This window comes from Rattus norvegicus, chromosome 2, assembly GCF_036323735.1.
Source record: "Rattus norvegicus strain BN/NHsdMcwi chromosome 2, GRCr8, whole genome shotgun sequence".
Classification (NCBI taxonomy): domain Eukaryota; kingdom Metazoa; phylum Chordata; class Mammalia; order Rodentia; family Muridae; genus Rattus; species Rattus norvegicus.
The window spans coordinates 54,264,585-54,277,187 of NC_086020.1; the positions used below are offsets into that span (position 1 = coordinate 54,264,585).

Consider the following 12,603-nt stretch of genomic DNA (forward strand, 5'->3'; position numbering starts at 1 on the left):
AAATCTGCAGCTGCTGGTGTGTGTGTGTGTGTGTGTGTGTGTGTGTGTGTGTGTGTGTGTGTATGTGCATGTGTGTGTGTATCTTAGGGAAGTTCCAGAAAGCTGGGATGAAGGGATGTGGGTGACCTGAGCTGAGATGCCTAACAGTGGGGACATGGGGACATGGAACCTGAAAAGGCCAACCCTGTATCCAGACAGGACTACCAGTAGAGGGGTAAGGACACTAACCCATCCACAAAACTTTCTACCCAAAATTTGCTCTGTCTAAAAGGAATGCAGGAACAAAGATGGATCAGAGACTGAGGGAGTGGCCAACCACTGACTGGCCCAACTTTGAGGCCCGTCTCATGGGCCAGCACCAATCCCTGACGCTATTAACAATACTCTGTCATGCTTACACACAGGAGTCTAGCATAACTGTCCTCTGAGAGGTTCTACCCACCAGCTGACTGAAACAGATGCAGATACTCACAGCCAAATATAGGATAGAAGTTGGGGACTTTTATGGAAGAGTTGAGGAGAATTATTGAGGGTCCTGAAGGGGACAGGAATTCCACAGGAAGACCAAGAGAATCAACTGACCTGCACCCATGGGAGCCCTCAGAGACTGAGCCACCAACCAGAGAGCATACATGGGCTGGACTGAGGCCCCTGGCACATATGTAGCAGACATGCAGCTTAGTCTTCTAAGGGTCCGCCAACTACTGGAGCAGGGCTGTCCCTAAAGCTGTAGCCTGATTCTGGAATCTGTTACCCAACAGGGTTGCCTTGTGTGGCCTCAGTGGGAGATGATGAGCCTATCCCTGCAGAGACTTAATTCATCAGGGTCTGGTATCTCCTGGGTGGGGCCCCCTCTCACTGGCATCAAATGCTCGTCCAGGCTGTGTGAAGGGAGTGCTTGCACTGATTTGCAGTGCTTAGGTGGGATAGAGTCATAGCAGCTGGGGGGCAGCTGCCTTGAAGTGGGGAATAGTGGGAAGACGCTGATGTTTCAGCAGTGAACATACAGCACCTTATAAACATTCCATGTGACTGACAACATGAAATAGTCTTTTTGTTTCAGAAAAAGCATGAACAATATGTACAAAGATCAAACCAGCCACAATGTCCTCTTGAAGGCAAAGTTTAGTGCTGACGTGAAGCCTGACTCTCTTTGATCCTTTGAAGGAGGATGATGGTGAGGACGCTACAGAAGGAAAGATGAAGCATAGCGGAGGTGGTTTATGAAGCTTGACGAGAAGGTGCCATCTTTAACATGAGGAGCAGCAAGTGTGAGCACAGAACTTGAGCAAGACATCCAGAAGGTCCCAGATAGCTGATAAAGGTGGCTATATTAAGTAACCAATCTTAAATGTACACAAGACTGCTTTACTTTTAGAGAAGACAAAACCTAGGCCTCCAATAGCTACTGAAGAGAAATCTATGTCCACCTTCACAGCATCAAAGGGCAACATGACTGTTTTGTTAGAGGTAATGTATCCTGTTGCTTCAATTCTCAGAGAGTATGCCTTTGCTATTATGAAGATTCTTTTATAATCACACTAAATTTGCACTTTTTAAAATTCTTTAAGTGGAACAGTATACTGTAGACACTACATCATGTGTTTACAACATGGTTTATTACATATTTTATGCTCACTGTGGAGAATTGTTGACCGGAAAAAAATTAAATATATTGCTGTGGTACAGACTTTAAAGAAATATGTTTTTTGTGTGTGTATGGATATTTTGCCCATATGTATGTCTGTGTACCATGTGTGTTCAGTGCCCACAGAATCCCAGGAGGGACTGGTGAAGATTCTCCCTGGCCTAGCTTTTACTCCAGTGTGTTAATAGCTCCTTTTATAACTTGTAAGTATCACCTCTATCGTTCCCATAGAGCCCCTGCTCACCTATAAGAGTTGTACTCAAGTGTATAGTTTATCTCTCTATTTTATAGTTTCAGTGGCTTACCCATGAGAAATCATTTTAATCCTAAGAGGTTCTACCCATATAACAAGGTAAACAAAATACATCTATTAGTTTTCCAAAGAAAGTGGTCTTACATGCTATCAAAGGCCAAATTCTCATTTGTAAATGGTGCCCTTTATACTCAGCTCCTAAATATAAAACTGTCAAAGGAGACTGGGGACATATTATGTAAGAATTTGGATTCTAACCTAAAAAATTCAGATTGAAACAATCTCTAGTTTTTATGCTTGTGATTTCTTCCTCATTTTCTTTCTTTTTTTCTCTTGAGACAAGGTCTCATTATGTAGCTCTGGCTGTCCCGAACTCAGAGATCTACCTGCCTCTGCCTCCCGAGTGCTGGGATTAAAGGTGTGTGTCACTATACCACCTAGCTTTGCTTGTCATTTCTTATTAGAATAAATTTATGGTTAAACATGTTTTGCTATGTAAATATTTTTTGCTGGTATATATCTTGGCAGAGTGAACCTTTACAATATTTCTGTACAGGAACATGCACATAATCATGCGCCATCAAATCTTCTGAAATAGACAAGAACCTCTTTTAGCTTCAGAAGATTGGGTCTTGTATAGCACCTGTAGGCAATCAATCAATGTAAGGTACTTGGAAGTAGCAGGGACCTTTGGTTTGTTTCTTTTATGTTAATACAAAGGTAGAATATCTTCTCATAGCCCAGTGAAAGGGCACATGTTTTTCAGAGTATAGGAAATCTAAGAGGCTTCACACCGTAGTTCTGTTAGGTAATGATCTCTCAGAGGGTAGAAGTCAGCTGGTAGAACCCTCACCTCTGCCCTCCCCGCCCCCTTTATAAAAATTGAATGCAGTCACAAGATATTCTGTTTAGTCTTGACAGTTTATGAAACTGGCTGAAACAGTAAATAGCTCTGGAGTGGCTGCGTCATTCCAAAGCCAGCTTTCTCTCTCTCTTTCTTTCTTTCTTTCTTTCTTTCTTTCTTTCTTTCTTTCTTTCTTTCTTTAAGTAATAAATTGGGAGTATTCAAATAAATGAAGGGCTACAACCTTCCAGCCCAAATTTGAAAAGTGTCATGGGAAGATATTAGTTTCTAGAAGAAGCAGGTTTCTTTGCTGCTTTGAGGCAGCCCATCTGCTACACATCTCACTCTGAAACCTTTATTTGGCAGGAACCAATGGGAACAGGTATATGGGGAGCTCAGGAAGAAGGCATAGAATGCCCTACTCTAGAACAGTGTTCTCAATGGAAGAGATTTTATCACCCAGGCACTGTCACAACCAAAGGTCTGGGTATGGGTTTCTCTGGCTTCTGGGTGATCAGTAATGCTAAGATTGTGTCCTTGCAGATAAATTGTATCTACAGAGGGGAGGAATAACCTTTACTTTTCTAAGATCATAATTTTCATGTTTAATTAGCCATTTAAACAGTGTTTGTCAGTCAAGTTAAAAACCTAGCTCTGTGCAATTTACAAAACCTCATCTTCAAAGGCTGCTTCGGGGATGGTAGCTATCACAAAACTCACAGCTGGCCAGAGTGCAGAGAACAAGTGTCAGTGGAATGCTTAGCCACAAAGCCAGCTTTCTACCTCCTAGGACCTAATGCGTGCCAGAGAGCATGGGATTTACCACTTGAAACCCCGAGTAAGAATCTAAGCTTCATAGCTCTGCTGGCCTCTCCATCTCGACCCACACAATCCTCCTAACCAACCTTCCTCCCAGGAGGAAGGAACTAATGGTTTGAATAGAAAATGTCTTCCAGAGGCTTGCCTGTCTGAATACCTGGTTTCAAGGTGGTGGCTCTGTTTTAGGAGTTGTGGAATCTTTGGGTCTAGGAACATAACTGATAGAACCATGTAGCTGGGGGCAGGGACGGAAAGTCACATTTGCCTCTAGTTCCAGCTGGAGCTTTCTGTTTCCTTTCCCTCCAAGATGTGAACAAGTCATGTTGCAAGCTCCCACTGTTTCAGGCCAAGTCACTCCAGCCGCCCTGCCTTTCCCACCCTCTAAACTGTGTACCATAACAGACCTCTTGCCTCTAAGTTGCTTATTCAGGCAATGAGAAGAGCAACTGGTATAGAGAGGTTCATCACAGCCTCCTACGACAACAAGTCATCAAAATGAATAACTCTGTCAACACAGGAGCCCAGGGAGAGCTGCTCTTCCAGATTCCAGATAACACACTCAAGCTAGCAATGTAGTTTAGAGACAATGCCAAACATGTCCCCTTTTCCATTTCCTACAAGTCCACATCAACTCGGACACACCATTTAACTTTCAGGATGTGTTCAAAGCATGGCTCTGTCAATCTGTCTACACAAGTGGTACGCTAAGGAGAAGGCATACCATAAAAGAAAAAGGATATCTTAACCATGCCTTGCCCCTCTGCTGATTTTGATCTACTACTTGATGGTGTTTAAATGAACTCTGCTTAGTTCTTTTTTTTTTTTTTTTTGCTTAGTTCTTTACTATACGCTTATCTCTGTACACAGTCTAGGTTAGGGGCGTCCCAGCTGTGCTAATAGAAACACACTATCAGGAGTCCAAGAAAATAAATTTATTGAACTTTGAAGGGAAAAATCCACAGACATAAAAGAAAGTTAAATACAGACTGCAGGACACAACTAGTCACATGGTGAATAATGGCTTGTGTGGCCAGCAAAGTACCAAAAATGACATTCTGGGACTGATTGAGGTATTTAGCTATTTTTGGCTATAGCAACGTGGTCAGCCTATGGTGAAATGGTAAGATAGTTCATCAAAACACACATCTTTAAGCTGAATAGGTTCTAAGTTGATGATACTTCATATGAACTAAATCATGTAGCCATTGGGGAAACCATAGCAGCAAGGTAGCAGAAAAAAATCTATTAAAATCTACTACAGAATAACACAGTGAACCTTAAACACCCAAGTCTAAATTTTTCACTGTCTCTCCTGCATGAAAGAGATTTAAAAACCACTAAACATTAAGCCTGTTTCCCCACAAAGGTCTCTGCAAAATGGTAAATATCATTGAAAGTTAAAGGTAATTTTAAAGTTTCAAGCATCTAAAAAGTGCTTAAAATGAGAAGTATTCTTCAGTTGGCTGAAAGTCCTCCTTCTCTCATAAATCTTTTGGGGGGCTAACCCAAAGAGCTGTGTCTATGTTATTACATAATTAAAGTGATTTTTATATTGTTTGTTTTCCTACCTTATTTGAGATCAATCTCTCTGGGAGGGTAAGAAGCAATGAAATACTGCTTACTATTTAAAATACATCTTATTAAAGGTTTGATAACAAGGTTTCTGTTACTTGTTTAACTACTTCTGAGGTGTGCCTTGTGACTGTGAAGTCATTTATTCTGTCCCTTTTCTCCCTGAATTAAAAGTATGTGTCTGACTGCGAAACAAAGATCTAGGTCTTTAATTTCCTGTGCTATAACTTGTTTAACTTTAACCCATCTGCTATTGGATTTCACACATGTGAAACTCCTCCTTGTATGCATTAATTCTTAGGTTACTATAAAAGCCAAGCTGTGTTTGAAAGGACAGCACTGCTCAGATGTGAGAGCCTCCTTTTCCTGATCCCTGGGCTCTCTAAACCCATGTGCTCCTGAAGATCTCCTTTATCCTAGCCAGTCACACCACATCACTTCTACTTCTCTTACACACAGCCTTGTGGCTTGAATGGAAATTTGGTGAAGAAACTGTTTCTTCCATTATTATAATCACTTCTGTTACTGTTTGGTGTATGATACGTTAATTTGTATAAAAAATTAAAGTTTTCAAAATTAAAAAAATATTCATTTACAAATTTAAAATGGGTTTGTTCCAATAATGCAGACATTTTTAGATTTAAGAAGTTTTGGGAGTTATAAAAAAGGGCTTTGTAAAAATCTAACTTGTTCATTTTTCTTTAGGTTCATTGACCAAAGCATCAACCCCTCTACACATTGTAGTTGTTACATCCGTAGATGGATTGTTGTGAACTACAATATATCTGTAGTGTATTATAAAATACTCATGCTTACAGTGTAAATTATTAAAAATATCTTTATCAATTTTATGTCAAAATAAATGTTTTGCATATCCAAACTAGTTTTACCTTCTCCCCTAGAGTTTTAGCTCCTAGCTATTTAAAAAGGAAAAAGAAATCAGTCTGTGCTAAAATCTGCATTCAATTTCCTGAACTGCAAAAGCCACCTGATTGTTTTGCTTTTTCAAAAAAGCATGATCTACATACATGAAAAACGTAGCTATTTAATACTTAGTATCACAAAGTTAAGACCCACAGCACAGACAATCACTGCCACTAAACAGTCTTAAAGACGATTCTTTAAAATATTTAAAATTCACAATGGGAGTATCTATCTGATTACATATTCTTGATTTTCCACGTTATGATAATGTTTCGACGTTTCCAGAAAAGGTATTTTTGAATCCACATTCACTCTCACGCTCTCCCAACACAGATTTAAAACATAGTTTTGGTTTAGGCGTTCGTGCCCAGTCATTTCTTTTGCCATTAAAGATAGGAAAGGCTACTGCATGATTTTGTTCAGTTGGTCTGTGCTCACATAGCCACATGAGGAGAGAAACTTCTTTTTGTCAGGCAAAGGCAAAGCAGTCGCGTTGAGTATAAGGCCCCTTGGGGACTTCACGGTGTGAACCGTGGTGTAGTCTGGGACAGGCTCAGCATCTGGAGCGGTATCTGCTGTCTCGGACATTCGGGCAGTAGTGGTAAGGCTTTCTGTGGTGATGTAAATGTCCTCTTGGTTAAAGCTTGGTTTTACACATGTCGTGGCCTCCATGTGAGGGGCCGCAGCGATGCACTTTTTGGCATCTGACTCACAGAAGTAGGCACTGTTCATGCTGTAATTTTCTTGGCAGGGCGCGGCCACCTCCAGCTGGGTGTTGCCCTGGGCTAACCCTGCCTTAATCTTTTGGCCTGGAGAAAGGACTACACCACCTGCTGGTGTAATGTCGCTTACTTGGGCATAAAAGTCAATGTTTGCCAGTGACACGGGACTGCTCATTGGTGTAGAGGGGAGTTGGTGGGTTGACTCAGTTTCACTGCCCAGAAGTGGCTGTGGTTTGTCTTCCATTGTCAGGGTAATGGAGGGGTGCAGAGAGCCAAGGGAAGCATCATAAGGCGAGTTCTTCAGATTCTTCTGGTCAAGGCACAAGAGATCAGCTTCTGCTTTTAACTTCTGCGGCTGAGCAAACTCCGAGGTACCATCGCACATGTCACTGGTGTGGAAATCGGTATCCAAAATGTCAGGGTCATAACAGCTGGTACGTCCAGAATCGTCATCCTTTGCTCCAAGGATACCAGCTGATTTCTCCTGGTCATCGCTTAGAAGTCTGTCGGTGTCTGACTCTTCAGTCTTCTCATCCGCATCATCAATATCCAGCTCAATGAACTCAACCCAGGAGTCATCATTGTAGAAGTCGGGTTTGTAGTTATCATGAATGCCCAAGATGGTGTTCACCTCCTCCAATTTTCCTTCCTAGGAGGCAGAAAGGGAAGATCTATGAAAAGCAACTCAAAACCGTAATATAATTTTAAGTAGGACGCATCAAGACTTCAAAACAAAACAAAGCAAAACAAAAACAAAGAAAGAAAAAAAACCCCGCAAAAACAAAACAACAATAAAAAACCCCAAAAAACAAAAAACAAAGCCAGCAATGAAACAAAACAAAAACCCCAAACATCAAACCAACCAACCACCACCAACCCTCTGAAGAGATAATAGTATTCTTTAGGGACTATTTAATTGAATGATCCACAATTTAGACTTAGTTACCTTGAGAAGATCTGGATCAATCCCTTTAATCTTTGGAACTGGTACTGGGGGTAAAATCAGCATCTTAATCCTTGGAAACAAATAAAGTGGTATTTCACATATTTATTTTACATCTTAAATTTATCTCAAAAATGTAGAAATGAAATATTGCCAGTACTATCACTTATTCTAGGCATCCTTATATCTTGTATAAGCAGAACATTGGAAAGAGAGGGAGACTTCTAAGCAGTAAGTAAATGGCAAAAGTTGCAGGAGAAAAACATCCCCTAAATGCCTTCATTTAAGATCATTTAGCTAAGCTGTGGTTTAACTCTCAATTTTTTTCTTAGTGCTGTTGATCAGTAGTCAATTTTAGTACTTGGCAATAAGGAATCTAATTCTGTCCAAAGTCAACTTCCATGTAACTTATAAATAAGATACTTTTAAAGGGTGTAACACCAAATAGAAAACAAGACAATCAATAAAATGGAACCAAAGTTATTTTAAACCTTGAAAAAAATGGGGTGGACTAAGTTAACATTATACAGTCCATAGTAACCAAAAAACATTGAAGATGATTTCTAGCCAACACGATATTGCATGTATCACTTAAAATAAGATAGACAAATCTGAATCATCTCTAATAAGGATAGATTTGTATGTATACTACTAAGATGTATTTACATTTTCTCTTTCAAATATTGAAATTATTTTTCTTTATAAAATAATATTGGTGAGTAGTCAATTTTAGTACTTGAAATTGAATTCTTCCCCCTTCTTTCTTTCTCCAGCCCCTCCCAATTGCCCTTTTTAGAACCCATTCCATGTAACCTCCAAGATTTATCATTTTTATTTTTATTTTATGTACCCCTCTGTGATTATATTCCATCAGTGAGTAGGTGCCTAGAGACGAGGGTGTCAGATCCCCTTGAGTTGCAGACAGATGTGAGCAACCCTATGTGGGTGCTGGGAATTGAACTTGGGTCCTCTACAAGAAACTATACACTCCCAGTTGCTGAAATACAGCTCTAGGCCCTGAAATTGTCTTTGACTGTAATTAATTTCAATGTTTAGTCTACAGATTTTGTGTCTTGTTGGAATTCTACTACTTAGCACATGGAAGCTTCTCCACAAGCATTTCTTGAATAAATTTGAATAATGCATCTACTTTGTTGCTAGCTAACCAGTGTTTATGCCTTAAACCCAGCACAATTAGTACAGAATATTTCTATACTTCATTGGGGGAACTGAGTGACTGTGATACAGATGTGGTCCCTAATGCCTACAACCTCACCACATGATTATTTATAGAATGGGATGATCAACTCCTGCATTAAACATTTCACTGAGTCCTTACAACTAACAGGAAAGGGAGATGGTATTATCTTTGCGTTCCAATCATACAAGATCCTTAGTAGGGCTGGTGCTCAGGCCCAGAGTGATTGCTTCAAAGCCATCTGTCTGCCCTGTGCTATGCTGTCTTCTGTTTGCTTCTGCATCTATACATCCATCCATCAAGCTTTCAAAAGTTTAAAAATGCAAAGTAACCTTAATGATATGAAACAAAGATTCCCCAAATGGCTAACGTTTCAGTTTGTGAGATGTATTTCCCCTTTTTGAAAAATGTGATCTATTTTGACACACTAGTGGCTTTCTATAGTTGTGATAATCTTAAACCACAGAGACTCCCCCACTAACCCCAAGGGCCTAAGCTAGAAGTATCAATCAACCAATCAATGATGACAGATGATAAGCTGCAAGTGCCATCAAATGGGAGAGCAGGAGTGCTCTTCAGCTCATGCACAACACAGAGAGATCAGCCTAGTTTAAGCACACGTTTTAGCATTTAAGCTCACTTTTTAAAAATCAAAAATAGGTTATTCTCTTATACAATGCATTCCATGGTTTCCCCTCCCTCTACTCTTCTTAACTCCTCCCATCTCTGCTCTCCCCAAGAATATCCCGCCCCCTTAGTCTCCTCTTTAGAAAGGAATAGTTCTCCAAAACAAGATAGAATAAGCCAAGGCAAAAGCCTTCTATCAAGGCTGGACAAGGCAACCCAATAGGAGGAAGAGAGTCTTAAGAGCCTGGCAGAAAGGTCAGAGATACACCTGATCCTCTGGTTAGGATCGTCACAAATTCTCACCCTGTATAGCAAAATCCTTACTCCAAAATAGGAACCAAAACTACAGTGTGGACCTGCAGTCACTCAGTCTCCCACTTCTGTGTTTGGGGATGCAACTCTTTCATGAATTAATAACTCTGGGTTGGTCGGATGGGGGAACAGGCTCAGAGCAAAGGTAACCTGGGTTGAAACTGTGTCCAAATTTATTTATTCAAATGCAAATGTCAACCCAAACCTTGCCGGATTTTACTTTCAATAATTTGGATTATAACAGAGTAAAGTTCTTTCACAAAACTTGAAAGACATATTTATCCTGGAGCCCTCAACATCCCTGGAATTTTGAGCAAGATGGAAAAAAAGATCAGCTTTCTTTGGAACATTTTAACTTTGAAATTCTGTGTTAGTTCTGTGCTAGTTGGTGCTATTTTCTATCATTTCATTATTTTATCACAACATGCAAAATCGGGTGATGATATAGGTTTCTGTAGGAAAATGAAATAAATTGATTCTTTTTTTTTAACAAAACCTCAATTTATCACAGGAAAGTGGGATTGCAATAAAGATTTTTGAACAAATTTCACAATCTGTTGATTTTGAGTGAGCATTACATTTTGGTGGGAGCCTCATTATTCAGAGAAAAATACACTTTTGGAAAGTATGGTGCATGTATTTATTTTTTCTGCCACAGAGGAAATGAAACTACATTTGCAGGAAAAGTGGATGAGACCGGAGACTGTTATGTTCAGTGAAACCAGGCATGCGCAGAAAAACAAATGTCACCGCGTTTTCATTCAGGTACAGAATTGAGATTTAAATTTCTGTACACAGGCATACATATGTAGGAAAGTAGCAAGGGTACTATGAGAGGTGAGGAAGAGCTCTGGAGGAAGGCAGAGAAGAGGGAGGATAATGTGGTATGTGGACAAAAGAGGACTCTGCTTGGGAGGATAAAGAGAACCAGAAAAGGAGGAGGATGGTGGGGGAGGGGGCTGGTGGAGGAGGGAAATCAGAGAGAATAAGAGCAAAGCAGGATGACGCATATCCATGGAAATATCGCTGTGAAACCAGTTCTTTGTCTCCTAACCAACATAAATTAATAATAATAAACAAATATTTATTTAGAGGCTGGTGACTGAGCTCAGTTGGGATAGTGTTTGCCTCGCATGCATAGCGCCTTGGGTAGAATTTTTAGCACCACAGAAAACTGACAATGTTGAAGGCAGGAGGGTCAGAAGTTGAAGATTTTCCAGTCTGGGCAAACAAAACAGAGGTCAATATATGTATTTGAAACGGTACTTATCAAGAGGATGATATTTTGTTCTATATATTGTTAGCTAGTTTTCACGTTTTCTTGGCTTTCATGACCTGAAATGGACTAGTCTTAAGGGTGAATGGTTTTATATGCAGAGCAGTTTTATTTACCACAATTACACATAAAATTTGGAATTTTGCTAGCTCTATAGACTAATGAACTCAAATCAATTAATTTGACACTTGGCATTATTCAAATTCATGTCTTATTTAATATTCTAAAGATAAACTTACTTTCTGCAAACAACTGAAAACCCTGTTGCTTCAACTGTAGTGTAAGTTTTTACAAAACAGGAATGTGGCTAAAAAGCTAAGTTCAAGCTGAAATTATGCAGTGAGCTTTCCCCTCATTATGATATTGATGATGAAACCTTGCTGAAAATCAAGTTCATTCAGTTGAAGTCTTTCAATATTGACACTCAAGAATGCTGGCATTACCTGAATTACTTCTGCTAAAATTCTATTTAAGGATGGTTAATTTTGAGGTGTGAGAATGCTGGATTACTACAACTAAAAGCCTACATTCCATTTTGAGTCACTGATGCCTCTTGACTTCAACTGAATAGCTTGATTTCAATTTTAGAGAGAGCAACCAACTATTGGTGGCCCAGAACTGAGGGCTTTCCCAGGACACAGGGCTTTTAGTGCAAAGACCAACTGAGTCCTGCAATCTTGAAAGTGGAAGTCCTAGAAAGCTCACCATTTCACATGATGTTGAAACTACGTTAAATGCAAACAAAGGGCAAACGATAACAATACTTTTTCCTGCATGTTGCATAAACATTATCTGCATTCTAAGTTTTTTCTAAGAGAAAAAAAATAACATTTTGTTGTTCAAAGTAACTTCAAAGATCATGTTGTGAACAGAGATGTAGATTTTTCAGAGGGGTTAAGTGATACAAAGAAGTTCAGACACCAGTGGTTGAATAGAAGTACTCAACTCTCCAGAGTCCAAGAGACCACGAATTAGAATTTCTTTAAACTCTGAAGGCTCCTTCAATAGAAGAATGAATAAAGAAAATGTGGTTTATTCATACAATGGAATATTGCTCAGTTGTTAAAAACAATGACATCATGAAAATTTCAGGCAAATGGATGGAACTAGAAAAGCATCATCCTGAGTGAGCTATCCCAGAGGCAGAAACACCATCATGGTTTGTACTCACTGAGGAGTGGATATTAATACTTATAGGTTTGATATTTACAGGATAATCATGCTATAATCCACAGACCCAGAGAGGCTAGGATAGAACCAAACAAGACTAGTAAAAAAAATTCAATGAAATAATGCCTAATGATATTCTGCTATATTCTTTCATAAATTAGTGCCCTACTCAATTGTCATCAGAGAGGCATCATCCAGCAATTGATGGGAACATATGCAGAGACCCGCAGCCACACATTTGGCAGAACTCATGGAATTCTACTGAAGAGGGGGAGGAAGGATGAGAGGAGTCAGA

At 39.6% G+C, this 12,603-nt stretch overlaps 1 protein-coding gene across 5 annotated transcripts in view; it reads right to left on the reverse strand.

Annotated features, from left to right (window-relative positions):
* Positions 1–4,481: 4,481 nt before the first annotated feature.
* Ghr (growth hormone receptor) overlaps positions 4,482–12,603 on the reverse strand; it is a 263,530-nt gene continuing 255,408 nt past the window's right edge. For 4 of the 5 annotated variants that reach the window (XM_008760754.3, XM_063281321.1, XM_039101770.2 and 1 more), the window contains exons 9-10: positions 7,729–7,798; positions 4,482–7,431 (exon numbers count right to left, since the gene is read on the reverse strand). In XM_008760754.3, coding sequence (XP_008758976.1) covers positions 6,463–7,431; positions 7,729–7,798 — 1,039 coding nt within the window. In that variant the 3' untranslated portion in view covers positions 4,482–6,462. The remainder of the gene's footprint in view (positions 7,432–7,728; positions 7,799–12,603) is intronic. The other variant, NM_017094.2, reaches the window with a different exon arrangement.